Raw genomic sequence first — 19046 nt, forward strand, 5'->3', positions numbered from 1 at the left:
GCTTCTCTTCTCTGATGGTTTCCTAGGCAGCATCATCCCCAAGGTCATTCACACATTCCATTACATCATCTACATGCAAACCAAGCCCCAAAGTTATTAAAAAGTCAGGCCCGTCTGAGCACCAACTCATACCTTACTACATGGAGCAATCCAATAGGCCATAGAAAGGAATGGCAATCCAACAGCTACAGCAAGAACCACTAAAAACTTCACTGCCATGGTCTGTTGCCGTAAACCCGACAAATTCTCGTACCAGATTGAGAGAAGCTGCTGCTGGCAGTTTGGATGTGCAACAAACTGCAAAGAGAGAGAGAGGGGGGGGACACAAAGAAGCGTTAGTCATAATCTGCCACTCACCTCAAAAGTAGAATGCTAAAATAATATTAAAACAAAAAAAAATTATCTAAGTAATCTTCACATGACAGTCACAAAGGAAGCATGGAACTTAAAGTGTGGAGAACCTCTTTATGTGCCTTATGTTTTTTCCTAAAGTAGAGAATTTTGATTACTTAACAAAAGAAATCCTGAATTTAGTTTTCAGCAATATTGCTTTTAAAAAGACTTTCCTTCCAAAAAATGTCCCCAGGTGAAGACTACTACAAATAAGAGCATAAAATGTGCTAGACTGAGTCAAGTCAATGGTATATTTTACTGTATATCCTGTTAAGATATTACTTTAATAATATCTTTGGGATTTCTGCAACACGAATCTGATGGCAGGAGCCATTCCTTTTATGATATTACAGCATCTCGTAAAAGAAGTACAGGAGCAATTTGGCATTGAAAATGAAAAATATGTTTCGGATTTTTAATAGCCATATTTGAACACCATCTCTATCGCTAGTATCCAAGAGCGTTAAAGAGTTTTAATTCTCTTTTCACTTCTCTGCTTACATGAAGTTGCACCTCAATTGTTCAATCTTTATGAGGCTGCAGGGAGAGGTGGAGGGCTTTTAAAAAAAAATTTAAAGAGAGATTTAATTTGCTTGTTTTTGATTTTTAGCGGTGTTAATATATATTGTTAAATATACTGGGGATTTGAAATACTAATATATACATTACAACAACATATGTGACATCTTAATACATTTATCCTGTATTTGAGCAGCTGATCTTGGTAACTGTGAGGCTGCATATAATTGGCAAGTCCCAATGGCAGTTGGTCTTACCTGAACTGCTATTTTCGGGGCTCGGACAGGAGGCTCCAGTGGATGGTATTGACACACCCATTTGGCCACAAGACTGGGATGAAGCTGAAGACACGTCTCTGTGCTCCACCCTTCCTTCTCCACTTCATCTCAGTCAGGCTAAAGAGCGAGTCATATTTTTAATTTCTCCTGAAATTTCTATCTCTACTGGAACCTCTTTGCCTCTGCAGCCACCGTAGCTAGCTCTCCACTCTAGACTGCAAGTAGCTCTACGTGGTTTTCCTTTCTAATCACCAGGGAGTGTTACTTAGTATCCTTGGGATCGGAGAGAGCGCTGAGGTTGTGGCAGCCATTTTAGACTTTGCCAAGCACGTGGTGCCGATCCCTGGGGTTTTTTATGCGATCGGGAGGCTAGAGGCTAGGGATTCCCAATCCAGAGCCCCCCCCCCCCCCAATCGCACCAATCTACTGGAAATGGCTTCAGCAGCTGGATTTGAGCCGCGGAGAGCATGGAGCGCTGAGAAGAGCGCGAAGGAGCCTCCTGTCCCTCGCTCCGGAAAATATCTGTAGCTCAACGTTGAACTATGGAGTCCTTAGTTCTCTTTGAGTTGTTGGGAGTTTTCTCTTTGGTGGTCCCTTGATCTAGGTATTGTTTTCTGCTCAATTGTTTGAAACTGATAAACGGAGAGCCACCTAGAAAAACTAAATCCCCCCAAAATGCTAGGGAATTCCTGGAAGCTTAACATTTAACAAATCAGTCATCAACAGACATAGAGATAAAGCACATTTACACACAATTCAAAGGAGAGAATAAAGAAAAAGCTAAGAAGGAAACAAAAAGACCAGAATAGCGCCTTTCCCAGATAAATCGGGATTAACATCACACAACAATCAAGCAGAAAACAATATGCTAATCAAGGAATTACCACACTCTACCAACATTGGTAGAGCAAGCTGCTGAATCTAAACAAGGAACAAACCTCACACTCACTAGTACTGATGATGTTACCTAGTTGAGTAATGAAATGTTTGCAAGCAAACAAAGCTCATAGAGCATCAAACACTCCACAGTTTCCAGCCAGTGGTTGCTCATATTTGGTTGAATTTGCATTGGCTTATTTGTTTATTTAACATACGTATAGATACAGCCATGTATTAATGGATCTCTAGATGGTAATCAAGGATGAAAACTGAATACAGTTATCAATATTGGTTTAAAGGAGAAAAAATACAAATGAGAGACCACAATAAAAATTTCACAGCTGTAGATCATGTACAATCAGATGGATTTGCAAAAGAAGGAAATCCATTAATTATGATTTGTTGTTTATGGTATAGGTCTATTACATTTTTGGAAGAGAATATATTTTAGTAAGTTTATATTTAAAGTAACGATAGATAGACTCAACTAATTATTTTAATTTTCTGGAGTTAAACATACTAGAAAATTGTATATCTAGGGAGCCGAGGTGGTGCAGTGGTTAGAGTGCAGCACTGCAGGCTATTTCAACTGACTACTAGCTGCAGTTCAGCAGTTCAAATCTCATTGGCTCAAGGTTGACTCAGCCTTCCATCCTTCCGAGGTGGGTAAAATGAGGACCCAGATTATTGGGGGCAATAGGCTGACTCTGTAAACCGCTTAGAGAGGGCTGTAAAGCATTGCGAAGCAGTATATGTCTAAGTGCTATTGCTATTGCTATTTTGTATTATCCACTAAGATTTGGCAGCATGATTTTTAATGGATGTCAAAAAGTGGGACTTGTTGATGACATGTTGTGGGTAATTCCTTGAAAACAAGGAAAGCCTACAAAAATGCCATCAAGTTAAATAGACTGATTAGCACCAATCATTCTCCAGGATATATGAATATCAAAAATTTAAATGCTCCAGGACGCTGCTTTGACTATGAAGACTATTTTTGGCATTCCATGCTAACAGTATTGAATAATTGTGAGGGGCTTAACTGAAAACCCCTCAGTTAATCTCAGAACTCACTTTTTTGACTTCATATTTTATAGCCCGTTTTAAGCGGCTCAGACTTGGACGTCCATGCTCCCCATGGTTCAATTCAACATCTCCGTTGAGGATAGCTTCCACTTCTTCTGTGTTTCTGCACAAATCAAGAAGTCCAACCACAAAGTCCTTGCACTGCATTGACAATTTTTTGTAATCGTTCTTTGAAGGAAAAGAAGTTGATGAGTAAATAAACAGTCTCTCCCGTTCCCAGCAATACAAGTGTACAGAGGAACTCTCTTAGTAGGCTGTTGCAAGTAGGAAGACTCTACTACAGAACGTGTTCTACTTTGGGTCTAGCTGTGGAATTTTCTGTTCTCCAATGGGTGTAGATTAGTGAATGTTATACCAGTGAACATTAACTTCCAAGTAATTAGATATGACTACGAGATAATGGGGTTGAGTGTTTGGCATGCAATGTTAAATATAGCAATGCAATTCTTAGGCACCATAGGTCAGCCTTTGCAGAAGATAACTGGGCTGAGTGAAGGAGTGATGACATGTTTGACCAATGGGCAAAGGAGTCCTTTCATGCTCACAAGAGATATAAGTCCAGCCCACCTTGAATTCCTTTGACTCTTATCTACTGCCAATTTACTTTGACCATTAGTAATTTAGATTCCTGAGTGGTGCGGTAGCCTAGAGGTGGAGCTCTCACCTCCCAATCAGGAGGCTGTGAGTTCGATCCCAGGTAGAGGCAAATATTTTTCTCTCTGGGCACAATGAGAATACAGTGTATCTCCTGAATATAACTCCACATTTGCAACAGGGATGGCATCTGGCCAGTAATCACTCAGCTCCATTCAGTTGCCCAGATTCCACCCCGCAAGGGATTATGGGGTCATTGAAAGAAGATGATGATGATGATGATGATGATGATGATTAGTAATTTAGATTCCTGTACAGAACTCAACCTTGCAATAAATCTTTATACCCACTTAAACTGCCTGGATCTTCTTATTTCCCAGCACTTGGACAGTCCTTTTATATAGACCTTTCATGACATGGGGCTGGTTTACTTGTGAGACTGTCTCTTCTCAATTGTCTCCATCCATTGCATTACATTGGGCAGAATGGCCTGTTCCAGGTCCCAATAGTGAAGTAATGTTAACTTGGTGGGTTCTAGGAAGCATGGCTTCTCTGTCAGGTTTCCTGCCTGTGGAATACTCTCTCCCAAGATACAGGCTTGGGCCTAGTATCTTTCTGGAAGGTGGCAAAGACTTGGCTTTCCCCGGAGATACTGTGGTCACGATGTGAATGGAATTTGGACATTGGTGTGGCTTTGTTGACATGTTAGTATTGAGATGTAGAGTTTTAAATATCTTAATGATTTTCTAAATTCTAATTTCTGTTTTCTATTGCCACTCAGAAGAACTCTGGTAAATGGGTGACTATAAATAAATAAATGTGCCAAGAATAATAAAAATATTTAACCAATGTTTTAAAGCTATAGGCCAGGGGTATCAAACACAAGGTCCGAGGGCCAGATGTTTCAATTAATTTTAATTTTATGACCATTTATTGTTTTAATGCTTTAGAGTACATTTTAACTGAATGTCCGTAAGTCACGTCAACTCACCTCTGGCAAAATGGGCAGCATGATAGGTAGATAGCAGGGGTGTGTTCTGCCGTGGCATGACAAAACCGCGCTCGTCAAAATAGCGGTGATAAAGCCACGACGTCATCACCGCCACGACAACAGCGCGGCGACAGAAGGGCACTTTAAAACAGAGGGGCGGCAGAAAGCCGATTTAAATTAAGGTAAGGGTTAGGATTAGGTTTAGGGGTTTGCTTTAGGGTTTGCTTTAGGGTTAGGTTTAGGGTTAGGTTTAGGGTTAGGTTTAGGGTGCTGAGTGCTTCGGAAAGCACGGATTTGCCCTCCGCGGTTATGTCATCGCGGTAGGGTCGTGTTTTTCCTTAGTGCTTCGGACGGCACGGATTTGCCCTCTGCACTTATGTTGGCACGGATAAGGGCTTCGCGGTTTTGTGGTGGAACCGTGTTCTGCAGGCACTACTGTCAGTTTGCTGGTTTGCATGCCACGCGCATATGCACAGTGCCACTAAAATTGTTCTGCACATACACAGAACTGAATAACAAGATGGCGCCACCTATGGCACCACCTGGAGAACCAGTTCGGAGGCGTGGCAGGCCTGGGTCACTACCGGTTCCAGCGGCCCAGGCTGCCAAATCACTACTGGTTCAGATGAACCGGTCCAAACTGGTAGGAACCCCCCACTGGTTGGTTGGTTGGTTGGTTGGTTGGTTGGTTGGTTGGTTGGTAGGTAGGTAGGTAGGTAGGTAGGAAGGTAGATGATAGATAGATAGATAGATAGATAGATAGATAGATAGATAGATAGATAGATAGATAGATAGATAGATAGATAGATGAAAAATAGATAGAAAATCTGATTTTCTTTTGGCCTTCAAAATATATTTGCTATACTGAACAACTTGAAATAATGTGGGGCAGTGCTCAAGATAATAAAACATACGTTCCATTTTGAGCAATTCTGACTATATCAAAATAGGATTAGGTGGATGTGTTTAGTAAGTCGATAAATATTTCCTGGAGAGAGATGAGTAATCAAATGTTAAAAATAAAATCATTTTCTATAAAACCCAGGAATCGATTGCCTAATTATAATAAGGCAAATTCATCATCCACAGGATGGCCACAGCAACCCTGATGAAATAACCAACTCTACTGATTTACTGAGAATCAGGAGGAAGGAATGGAAGGCTTTTACAGATCATACAAAAAATTGTTGGTGCTACTACTTGTGTAAAGAAGATGGAATTTAATAAAAAAAATACAGCTAACACATAACTGAATGATCAGGCAATGAACAATCAAGGAACAGAAGCCCTGGAATTTATGGCCAATTTACAAACCTATTAAGAAAATAAGTTATGAGTCATCACCATTGATGAGCCCCAGTGGCGCAGTGGTTACAGTGCAGTACTGCAGGCCACTTCTGCTGACTACCGACTGCCTGCAATTTGTCAGTTCAAATCCCACCAGGCTCAAGGCTGACTCAGCCTTCCATCCTTCTGAGGTCAGTAAAATGAGGATTGTTGGGGGCAATATGGCTGACTCTGTAAAACCGCTTAGAGAGGGCTGTAAAACACTGTAAAGCGGTATATAAGTTTAAGTGTTATTGTTGCTAGTGCTAAAATCTTTTTCATGGTTTATGTTTTTTTTATGGTAATGGAGAAGAGTTTAAGATATTTACTCTGATCCAAAAGAGATTAAAGGTAAAGGTTCCCCTTGCACATATGTGCTAGTCATTCCCTACTCTAGGGGGCGGTGCTCATCTTGATTTCAAAGCCGAAGAGTCAGCACTGTCCGAAGATGTCTCCGTGGTCATGCATGGCCAGCATGACTAAATGCCGCAGGCGCACAGAATGCTGTTACCTTCCCACCAAAGGTGGTCCCTATTTTTCTACTTGCATTTTTACATGTTTTTGAACTGCTAGGTTGGCAGAAACTGGGAGAAGTAACGGGAGGTCACTCCATTATGCGGCACTAGGGATTCGAACCGCTGAACTACCAACCTTTCTGATCGACAAGCTCAGCCACTGTCCCATCCAAAAGATGTTATGTAATCATAAGTCATGCCTATCCATTGATTAACTTCTTACCTTGAATTCTTTTTCGATGTTAGCAAGCACAGCCAACTCATTGCTTAGTTCCAAGGCAGTCATAACCGGGTCCTCACTTGACAATGACAGATAAGCTGGACTCGCCAGACCTTTGTAGGCATTGATCCTGGATCTAGAATGACTGAAAGAGTCATTCTTTTGCTTCTTGTTGCATTCGCTGCATTTGCAGAAATAATCATGCGGCCTCTCAATCCGAGCTCCTTTCCTCAGCAGGATGTGCACAATTTCATACTCATGGCAGTGGGAAGCGAGGATAATGGGGGTCACGTCATGGGAGAAACGAGTTCCGTCCTCATCGTAGGCGTAAAAATCATCATGTTGCAACTCCGATTGACTGGGACTTGTAGCCAACCTCTTCCCTTCTGCAAACGCGGGATGGTTCAAAATGGCTTCCACGATTCGTATGTAGCCTTTGCTAATGGCTAAGAGTAGCGCATCTCCAACCCGTGACAAGTTTTCCTTCTTAAGTAAAAGCTCCGTGATTTCCAGGTGCTCATTTGACACAGCCAGTTGTAATGCATTTTGGCCCATGTAATCCACACAGTTCACGTTGAGCGATGTGCATTCCTCCAACATTTTACGAACTACAGGGATATTGCCATATTCTGCTGCTTCCAGAAAACGCTCTTCCTCTATAGAAAGGCTGGTTGAGTGGTCATTAAACATATATGCCGGACCCCGAATAGCAGATCTCCTGCCTTTCTCTCTAGCTACAGTCTGTTGGCGGAAGCCATGACGATTCTCAGCACCTCTACTAAAAAGAAAGAGAGGATTAATGCTTTGCCCATCTTCCCTTTTTTAAGGATACATTTGTCAAGTGCAAGGAAGAAGGAGAGAGACACAAGAAGCTGAACACAGTGGTATCAGAGGTGGTTTTCAACAGGTTCTGACCAGTTCTGGAGAACCGGTAGTGGAAATTTTGAGCAGTTCAAGAACCGATAAATACCACCTCTGACTGGCCCCACCGCATCTATTCTCCACCTCCCGAGTCCCAGCCGATTGGGAGGAAATGGGGATCCTTCCCTTGGAGTTGGGAGGGAATGGAGATTTTACAGTATCCTTCCCCTGCAATGCCCACCAAGCCACGCCCACTAAGCCACGCCCACTAAGCCATGCTACACCCACAGAACTGGTAGTAAAAATATTGAATCCCACTACTGACTGATTTGTCAAGTGCAAGGAAGAAGGAGAGAGACACAAGGAGCTGAACACATTGGTATGCTCATTGTTATTTGCCTGTAGACAGGAATCTGGTCACATTAAATCTCACATACATACAAAATTACTAGGTATACATTGGTCTCCTTTCAGCTGCTTCCTTCCCATCAGTGACTCAAGGTTAGCCAGCTTCTTCAATATTCCCCTCAACTCACCTCCAAATTCCACAACATTTTGAAGACTCTTGTGGAATCTTACTTCAGGCTCTATGCAAACCATTAAGCTAGATCTTCAGCCAGCTCTTCAACTTCTCTACCATGTTTCCCTGAAAATAAGACAGGGTCTCAATTTCTTTTGACCCTTGAAATACGCACTTGGCATTATTATCAAGGAGGTTTTATTAATTTTGAGGTTCAGGAGGTGGCAAGCTGGGTCACCCCATGGCTGCTCCTATATTGCAATATTTTCAGGGAGGTCTTATTTTCAGGGAAACAGGGTACAGACGAACAAAATAAAACTAATATTCGAAAAAGATGCATATCCTGTGATCCTTGCACTGTCTGCTTGAATGTGGGCTGCAGAATGCTCAAAATATTTTACTATATTGTAATGTTTAATGTGCTAGGAAACTTAATTGTTTATATACATGGGGTGGTATTAGTCAAATTAATATTGAATTAATTATGCTTAACCCTATTTAATGTTATATTAAAATTAAATCCAATGACCAGTTTTTTATCTTATCCAGTAAAACTATCCAGTTTTATCTTTTAACAAATGTTTGGCATATATTCCCTATTATATTATATGTCGGCCTCCAAATAGTACAGATGAACAAGCTCAGAAAAGAGTATTTGTAGCTCAGGGTTGAACTATGGGGTCCTTGGTAGTTTTTGAGCTTGGTTGATTTCTTGCAGAGACCCAACCAGGTGTCATCATTAGTGTTAGGCTTTGTCTTCCAGTAATTCTTTGACTTTTTGTACATATTGTGATCTGTTCATGATGACCATGGTTTGGCCTTTGTCTGCTGGTAGAATGATATTAACTAGTTGGATAATGAAATGTCTACGTAGAAACCAATCAAGTTCAGAGAGCACCAAGGACCCCACAAAGCCTGGAAATGGGTGAAAATAGTATTGAAAGATTTAAAATTTTATGTATTGAAATTGTTCCCTCTAATAACCACTAAAAATATTGAATTTATTTCTAATCCATATTCTCTTCACGTTGCTTTCAAGCTTGATATCATATACTTTTTACACTAGTCTATTTTCAAGGTGTGTATTTATGCAATTTATGTGTTTACATTTTTACCTACCTTTTTTTACTCAAAGTTTTCTCAAAATGCATATTTAAATGCCTAGCTTGATCATGTTTTAATTGCTGAGTAGGCAGCTTTGCAATGATGGGACCAAAATGAATTCTGTCCATTTAAACTCTAATAACTGCATCCATATAAGTAATATCTAAGTAGTAGATCAGCACCTCTAGCAGGAGTGTAAAACTCAAGGCCCACGGGCTGGATCTGGACTCCAGGGTGCTTAAATCCGGCCCGCAGGGCTGACCTGCAAATATCAAAGGACCAGCCCACAGTGCCTCTGCTGGCCAAAATGATCCACGTGCGCACACGCGCTGCCCATTTTTAGCCTCCTGTAGCACTTTGCTAGCCAAAAACAGACCGCGCAAAGGTCTCTGTGCAGCCCATTTTTGGCCAGAAGAGTGCTCCTGGAGGTCGGGGAGGCCGAAAATGGGCCATGCGGGGGTATCGCAGGGCCTCCGCATGACCTGTTTTGGCCAGCAAGGTGCTACAGGAGCCATCCATCCCATGTCCGCCATCCGGCAGAGGAGAACTACAATGCTGGTCTGGCTCTCGAAGAAATCCAGTTTGACACTCGTGGCCTGTAGGAATTTGCTTGCAATTTGCCTTACATTCAGTAGAACTAAAATAATACCTTAAGGAAGAGAGAATGAAAACTGCCGATAGCAATCTTGGCTACTGATTCATCCTATGTACTCATTTGCATTTAATTTCCACTTAAATCAATGTCATTGTAATTATCTCTTCACCTGATTGCAATTACACGGTTTTTCTTTGAAAATTATTTTTTTCAGACATACAAACAATGTATTTAGGGTCAACAGGATAATTATTTCAAAACCTGATCCATATCTAATCGGTGACTTTCAAAACTCTGCATTTTCTTGGAACTGTAAAAATATACCTGTAATAATATATTAGAAGCTCCAATATCATCTGAGATTAGCATCAGAGACTTAGATGGAAATTGGAAAACCTTTCTGAATTCTTTAGTCTTTAAAGGGCTGTCAGATCCATTTTGCTCATAAATTAAAGTTCATGAAATGTTGGCTTAAGCTTTATATTTTAAAAACTGTCTAGTAATCATTACTAATTACAGCTGATGAAAATTTGCTTGTTATCTGAAGTAGCTTCGATTTACTTTGCTCACTATCCTTCCCCAGAACTTTTAAATATTGTAATAGATGCACTGTGAAGTATACTTGCAAGACAATCTTTTCAAATAAAACAAAAATCTGAAGAACTTTCCTAGAGTCAAATTCTTAAACTGAATTGCCTTGCTTTGAAATAAAAATTGGAAAGTTAGAATTGCAGACATTTTCCTGCCAAAAAGACAGTCTAAGTCACCTGTGTCCCCACATATAAGAAAATTCACTTCCTATCCAGACTTACAAAGAAAATGAACAGAATTTGTCTGAAGTAGACACATTTGTGAAATTTTAACAACTGAAGCACATGACTCACATGGAATGCAAAAATCTGGAGGTGAGTCGTGGAATGGTTATCATAGAAACATTCAACCATGTGGAAATAGAGCAACTGGGATGCTTATTCAGTTTTGTTACCATGTTACCGTGAAGAGCCGAGGTGGCACAGTGGTTAGGGTGCAGTACTGAAGGCCACTACAGCTGACTGTTATCTGCAGTTCAATGGTTCTAATCTCACCGGCTCAAGGTTGACTCAGCCTTCCATCCTTCCGAGGTGGGTGAAATGAGGACCCAGACTGTGGGGGTGATATGCTGACTCTGTAAACCGCTTAGAGAGGGCTGAAAGCCCTATGAAGCGGTATATAAGTCTAACTGCTATTGCTATTGCTATGTATGTCTTGCTAGAGAAAATAACTTTAATTTGATGGGTCTTTATTACAACTTTTTCAAAAATAGCAGAGTAATCAGCAACTGGCTGAAATAAAACTGACATGAATACTAGGATAATACTAATAATACTAACACTAATAATAGTAGGATAGATACATTTGGCCAATTAAGAATACAAAGAAAGGCAATTCCATCTAATACAGCTGTCTATGGAGATTCTCAGTTATCCGTGGTCATAGTTGTCCCCAAGGTGCTTTTTCAAGAGGCAACTTGGTTTTTCTTTGAAGATGTTTTGCTTCTTATCCAAGAAGCTTCTTCAGATCTGACTGGATGGTGGGGAATGGCAGGATTTATACTCCTTGCAGACAGCTGCTCATTTGCATTCTTTTGATAAGAGTTGTTGAGGCCACTTGGAGGTTCATTTGTGTTCTCAGGGTGACCTGAGTAGTGCAAATGGATGTGGAGACTTCTTGAACTTCATAGTCCTTTCAGCAGTTCCAAGAAGGTTCCACACCCATTTGCACTACTCAGGTGACCCTGAGGACACAGATAAACCTCCAAGTGCTTCAACAACCCTCTAAAAGGATGCAGATGACCAGCTGTCTGCAAGGAATATAAATCCTTCCGTTCCCCACCATCCAATCAGAGCTGAAGAAGCTTCTTGGATGAGAAGCAAAATGTCTTCAAAGAAAAAAACAGAAAGTCCAGTTGCCTCTTGAAAAGGCACCTTTGTGACATCTAATCCAGTATTCTAAATTAGAGAGAGAGAGAACAGTTTAGAGCAGGCGTGTCAAACTCGATTTCATTGAGGGCTGCATCAGGGTTGTGTTTGACCTCGGGGGGGGGCAGGGGGTGCGGTCAGGGTGCATGGCCGGGGTGGGCATGGTGGAGTGGGTGTGGCCAGCTCTACATCACTAGTGTCGGGGGTGCCTGTGGTGGTCCGGGTGGGGCTGGGGGAACCATTGTCTCCAGCGGAAGAAGGTGAGACCAGGGAGAACGCCAAACCCTTGTCTTCCAGAGGAGCCTCGCCGTCCCTCTCAGGCCATGTGGAGGACTCCCGGATGGTGGTGCAGGTTGTCCAGATCCCTAGGCAGTGGAGGGCAAGCACCCAGCCCGGTCCTTGAGCTCCCAGGCAATGGGACCCCACCAGTCATGGGTTCTGGATTCCGTTCCAACCGGGAACGGCCCCAACGTCACCCACATGGATGCGTGCGCCATGTGCATGAGTTGTACTTGCCTGTGATGCTTTGGCAAGCCTCAGCGACGCTACAGCTGCTCGGTGGAGCATCGCGCAGGCACCACACGTGCCATGCGCATGCACAGAAGCGCCAAAGGCTTAAAGCACAGGTAAGGAGCTTGGGCGGGCCCTCCAGAGCACCGGACCAGAATGGTATCTGGTGCTCCAGGCAGGCTCCAGTACACCCACACCAGGGCGTACCGTCTGCAACCCACCACTGGACCCTACAGTCCAACTCATCCAATCCTACTGGGCTGGTTAGAGGTCTTCAGGAAGCTCATGAATATGGACTGTCTTCTGATACCATCACCCTCTAGCAACTATTTGAGGCATGTGTGATTCAGGAGAGTATATTCCAGTATTCCTCAAACTTGGCAACATGAAGATGTGTGGGCTTCAACAGAATACTCATTTTTCCCCACCCAAGCAGAGTTGGCTCTGCACTGAATATGTTTAAAGATTTTCACTGAGCTTATTTTTCTTTATTTTTCACTCTTGGTGAACCAGTGCAGTTCTGACACCACATAGCAAAATATACAAGATAGTATCAAATGAAACCATTTATCTCTGTTTGAAATGTCAGTGATAAAATGTACTATCTACAGGCCCTTTTTTTTAAGCTTCCCACATTCTTCTATACAGTTGCATGTTCTTTTAGTAGCAAAAAGCACATTAACAGCTTAGATTCTCTCACAATGAATGTGTTTCTAAAACATATTAAGAGACGTATGTAAATAAATGCTGGGCAATAAATTTTCAAAATGTGATTCCCATTTGCAATAACATAACTATAAAGGTAAAGGTTCCCCTCGCACATATGTGCTAGTTGTTCCCAATTCTAGAGGGCGGTGCTCATCTCTATTTCAAAACCAAAGAGCCAGGATTGTCCGAAGATGTCTCCATGGTCATGTGGCCTGCATGACTAAACACCGAAGGTGCACGGAACGCTGTTACCTTCCCACCAAAGGTGGTTCCTATTTTTTCTACTTGCATTTTTACATGCTTTCAAACTGCTATGTTGGCAGAAGCTGGGACAAGTAACGGGAGCTCACTCCATTATGCGGCGCTAGGGATACGACCCGCCAAACTGCCAACCTTTCTGATTGACAAGCTCAGCCTCTTAGCCACTGAGCCACCGTGTCCCATAACTCTACGTTCTTAAATTATAAAGGGATTGTTGTATAGTGGTCACAAACGGCTATGTATACTAATGCTTCTTATTTAAAGAGGCTTCAATGAATTGTGATCCCAGCGCAGACTCAAGTGGACATTTCCCTATACAGTTCCATTTTAATCTGTTTTAAATATTCTGCATTTTTTTCTAAAAGCTTCCCAATTCAGCATTATCTGGGAGCGCATGAAACTGTGCAAACGTTTATAATTGCTATGTAATTTGCTTCCTAGAAATGGCGCATGCATTTTAATACAGGTAGTGTTTCCTTACTGACTGCCTTGTTTAGCGAACATTCAAAGTTATAAGCAGAGTTCATGGAGAACATGAGAGTAAGCATTTGCAAATTGTAGCCTAATTTAACAACCATGGTGAGCCATCTAATCGCCAAACGGGAAATGATATCATGTTGCTTAGAAACCCCAGTGCTTATAAATGAAGTCACCAGTGCCAATTGTAGTCTCTAAGTAAGAACTACCTGTACACAAGCATGCACACCTAATGCCAATAGTCTATTCAGCTATGTCCAGTGCTCTAAAGCTGTGGCAGCAGCAGCATCAACCGCATAAAAAAAGCAGGCAAGGTGTATCCAAATTGAATTATAGGTTTACAATTATTCTGGTCAATTCTATTACAGTGCATTCCAATTATGCCGAATTTCACTTTACCAAAATGTGACGGCCATATATTTTTTTTACCTCTTTGGCTGGCAATTCTGGCAGAATACATTTGAAAGGCACCAGACTGGAGAAGGTCATCCTTATAAGATAGGAAGAGCTCAGCCAGATCAAGCCAAAATTCCATCTTCTTTTTTATAAAGGAACCAGAACATTCACAAAGCAGAATTGTTCACTTGGTCTCCTGGTTGTTTTCAAAATCTATTTAAGCTAGTAGCCATCAACACATCTTACAGAAGTAATTGAAGTCTGGGTCATACAATAATGTGTGGTGTTTTTTTTTATTTATTTTATCCCATCTAAATCATATTACAGTGTCCTAACTTTGTAATCCAGAATACTAATGGTTAAAAACAATCATGTTGCTCATTTCAGATGAGATTTTTCTCTGTAGAAATAACCCTTATCATAATTTTTGTTTCTGAGTAAATGCCATTTCCCCCCCCCCAGATATATGAATGTTTATCATTCTATTTGGGGAAAATAGAGGCAAAATGTGCTCTTTAGAATAGAATAACAGAGTTTGAAGGGACCTTGAAGATCTTCTAGTCCAACCCCCTGCTTAGGCAGGAAACCCTACACCACTTCAGACAAATGGTTATCCAATATCTTCTTAAAAACTTCCCGTGTTGGAGCATTCACAACTTCTGGAGGCAACTTGTTCCATTGATTAATTGTTCTAACCAGGGTTGGGTTCCTGCCAGTTCTAACCTCTTCTATAGAAGAGGTTCCACAAATCTACAATGCTTTTTAGAAACGGTTCCAGCTCTCTCTCCCCCGCCCGTCCACACATCATCAAGATGAAGAGTGAGAGGAGGAATTCTGGGAGTTAAAGTCCACAAGTCTTAAAGCTATCAAGATGGAACACCCCTGGGATTTCTAAAGGGTTAGGGCTGCAAGGGTCTTGTAACTTAAGACTTGCGTGCTTCAAATGCCAGAGTTTCTGAGCCAACATTTTGGTTGCTAAGCAAGAGCCTTGTTAAGTGAGTTTCACCACATTTTACAAGTTGGCCACACCCACCGAGTCACATGGCTGGCAAGTCATTCCCACCCAGTCACATGGCTGGCAAGCCACTTCCACCCAGTCACATGGCCGGCAAGCCACTCCCACAAAGCAGGCCACACCTACAGAAGAGGTTCTAAAAAAATTTGAAACCCACCACTGGTTCTAACTGTCAGGAAATTCCTCCTTAGTTCTAGGTTGCTTTCTCTCCTTGATTAGTTTTGACCCATTGCTTCTTGTCCTGCCCTCAGGTGCTTTGGAGCATAGCTTGACTCCCTCTTCTTTGTGGCATCCCCTGAGATATTGGAACACTGCTATCATGTCACCTCCTAGTCCTTCTTTTCATCAAACTAGGCATACCCAGTTCCTGCAATCATTCTTCACGAATGGTTTCTTTATTTACAACCTACCAAAAACTTTGTTGCTCATTTTCTTTTTTTAAAAATGTATTAAAAAATATTTGCAATGGTGGAAAGGAAAACCAACCAATTCTTTTCAATGAATAAGTTACCTGAAGAGATATTTAGCTTACAATTATTCAAGTCCTGGTATTGATTGTGAGTTCTAAATTTAGCAGGAGGGAAAACACAGTGCCACAGCTTATCAAAGAATCTTACCACGTACACAAATGCAAACAGCCCTTCCTATTCCATTTGTCTTTTAAGAAACACCATGCCAAAAAGAAATCAGTACAAATGCATTTAGGAGTTTGGTAATAAAGTGATGATAATGACTAGCAGCCACTTTAAAGTGATAAATCACCATCATCATCATCATCACCAGCACCACCACAAAGTCTGGCGGAAGAAATAAAAAATGACTGTGGCAACCAAAAGCAAAGGCAGTACTAATGGTAATATTTTAACTGCAATCCCAAAACAGCTGGAACATCACTTGAACACCATCGGCACTGACAAAACGACCATTGGTCAATTGCAAAAGGCAGCTTTGCTGGGAACAGTTTACATCCTGTAACAAGACTTCTAAGTGCATCAAACATCAATATTTGCCTATCCCAGGTCCTTAGGAAGGACTCAACAACTGGATAAAAATACCAAATCCAGTCTAAACATCTGGCTGACTGTGTGACCAACCATAATAATGCATGATTATCAATTCCAAGTGATATTGACTTTGAATATACTGGTATTATTAGGGGACAGAATAAATATAAGTATCTTTCAACAGTGGACAGGAGAGGAATAGGAGGAATCCAAGTGGCAGTGGATCTGAGAAATCAAAGATAGGAAAATGACTTGGGCAACAAAATTTAAGATCAGCATCTTGAGGAATGGAAGTTTAGATACAGAATGTAAAATTAAGTATGATGTCAGGAGTTTCACATATTTTGCCCCGCAAATAAAAAAGCAACCCTTAAGAAGGATGACATGTTTTGAACTGAAGCTACAGAAATAGGGCAAGAGAGCCATTCTGGTGTAGTGGTTGACATGCTGGACTTCAACTGGGGAGACCCCTGTTGTACCAATAGTCTTTGACTTATTACTACAACTGAGCCTGGGATTTTGTTTGCAAGTCATTGAGGACATAAATCCAGTCATCATGTGACCAGACTCAATTTTATGATCATTTTTACAATGATTGCTAATCAAGTCATCCCAGTGAATCATGTGGTTGTAAATCCAAATCCGGCTTATCCAGTTTTTGCTGATTTTTTTCACTAGGAAATGGCAAAAAAGTCACAAAACCTGATCATTTGACTGATCAATGCTGCAACCAGTGAAATGTGATTATGTACGATGTGGTATTCAGCGGGTTCGAACCAGTTCGGGCATACTGGTAGCAGAAATTTTGAGTAGTTCGGAGAACCGGCAAATATCATCTCTGGCTGGCCCCGCCCTCCTGCCCCAGCCATTCCCTGTCCTATATTCCCTTGTTTTTAGCTGATTTGCGGAGCAGAGCAGATTGCCGCACCTCAGCTGAGCTAAACAACAGCTCAGCTCACCAGCACTGACACCAAGGGCACTCTTGGAGTGCTATGTGCACACAAAGTGTGCTTTCATAAAACTGGTGGGAAAAGATTTGGAATACCACTGATTACAGCACCTTTTTTCCTCAGAAAAGAGGCTGAAAATGTGGGTGTGTCTTAGACATTGAATACAGCATTTTTTGCCTCCAGAAGCCCCGCCTCCTTCACCAAAATGGCCGTGCATACCCTTATGGAGGCTTTCAGATTTTTTGCAAAAACGAGCCCATTTGTTGTCAAAAAAATTGCATGCATAGCCTTATGGAAGCTTATAGAGTGCTCCTGGGGGTTGGGGAGGGCACAAATGAGCAAAAAATGTGCCTTTTTTGCTCCCCAGCCCAGCCCCCAGCAGCACTCTATAAGCCTCTATAAGGCTATGCATGCAATTTTTTTTTTACAACAAACAGGCCCGTTTTCGCAAAAAATGGACCATTTTTTGCTTGTTTTTGCCCCCCCCCCCACTGCCAGGAGCATTCTGCAAGCCCTCCCCAGGCTATTCATGCATATTTGTTTTGGGGGGAAAACAAGCCCATTTTCACAAAAAACGGGTCATTTTGGAGAGATTTGCAGAGTGCAAAAACTTTTTCCCCCCTTTTGGAAAGCTCTTTAACTGATTGATGAGAATTACATTGATCAAGTGCTGTGCCAGCAGAAATAAAGTCTTAGGTGCTGCAGATTGTCAGCAATTTCCTTCTCCAGCACATGGATAAATACACCTGGAAACATCCACCTAACTACTTACTCTCTTTCCCTACCTACCTCCTGTATTGCTCTCTCTCTCTCCCTACATACTCTCTCTCCCTACCTATCTATCTACTGTATTTCTCCTTCTCTCTCCCCCTCTACCTACATACCTACCTACTTTCTCTCTCTCTCTCTCCCTATCTACTGTATTTCTCTATCTCTTTCTATTTCTCTCTCTCTATCCCTCTGCCTACCTATATACCTACACTCTCTCTTCCCCTACCTACCTACTGTATTTCTCTCTCTCTCTCTTCTCTATCTATCTATCTATCTATCTATCTATCTATCTATCTATCTATCTATCTATCAATCTAGCTATCCCTTTATCTACCTACCTACCTAACTACTCTTTCTCTTCCTACCTACCTACTATATTTCTCTCTCTTTCTCACCCTCTCTATCCCTCTATCTACCTACCTACTTTTTAAAAAAAAATTGCCTCTTCAAAACCTTGGTGCGTCTTATACTCCGGTGTGTCTTATACTCCGAAAAATATGGTACATAACTGCGGAGGTTGTGTGGCAATCATTACTTTGAGAGGGATTCTAAGTAACTTTTCAAGCCTGTTGTAATTTCCAATGATTGTTAAGCAACTTGTCATAAGTAGAGAATTACCTGCAGTCATTCCTTAGGCACAGAAGCCATCTAGGTCAGGGGTCTCCAACCTTGGCAACTTTAAGCCTGGCAGACACCCATAATTTCCCAGCCAGGCTTAAAGTTGCCAAGGTTGGAGACTCCTGATTTAGGTGACCTTAAGCCATTCAGCCCCAATCAGTGTCAGTTTCTGCATCTAGTTTGCTATAAAATAAACCCTTATGACGATGCCTTGATGACTTTGCTGTATCAAACTGTAGGCAACTACAGTGAATAACAAGTGGATCCTGCAAGCAGGACCAACACTAAAAAAAATGTAGCAAATCCATGTTTAAGAGTTGCTCTCAGCAACTGCATTAATCCAATCATGGCTTCTGACCATTATGACACAATGCCACGGTTTTCTTGGAATAAACAACGTAAGTCATACTAATGGGCTTTCGGTTGCAATTTAATAGACTTATTCAAACACATTTATTTTTTAAATAAGGCATTTTGCTGAAAAGTCCCATTTATTC

General features: G+C 41.5%; 1 protein-coding gene across 2 annotated transcripts in view; it reads right to left on the reverse strand.

Annotated features, from left to right (window-relative positions):
* TRPC6 (transient receptor potential cation channel subfamily C member 6) overlaps positions 1-19046 on the reverse strand; it is a 73713-nt gene that overhangs the window by 25600 nt on the left and 29067 nt on the right. Inside the window, exons 2-4 of one of the 2 annotated variants that reach the window (XM_087721126.1) lie at positions 6805-7576; positions 3144-3323; positions 133-297 (exon numbers count right to left, since the gene is read on the reverse strand). In XM_087721126.1, coding sequence (XP_087577252.1) covers positions 133-297; positions 3144-3323; positions 6805-7576 — 1117 coding nt within the window. Of the gene's footprint in view, positions 1-132; positions 298-3143; positions 3324-6804; positions 7580-19046 lie in introns of both variants that reach the window. The other variant, XM_087721125.1, reaches the window with a different exon arrangement.

The sequence above is a fragment of the Thamnophis sirtalis genome, unplaced genomic scaffold (assembly GCF_051295495.1).
Source record: "Thamnophis sirtalis isolate CommonGarterSnake01/CBP01778 unplaced genomic scaffold, rThaSir2_p1.2 scaffold_8, whole genome shotgun sequence".
NCBI classification, from domain to species: Eukaryota; Metazoa; Chordata; class Lepidosauria; order Squamata; family Natricidae; genus Thamnophis; species Thamnophis sirtalis.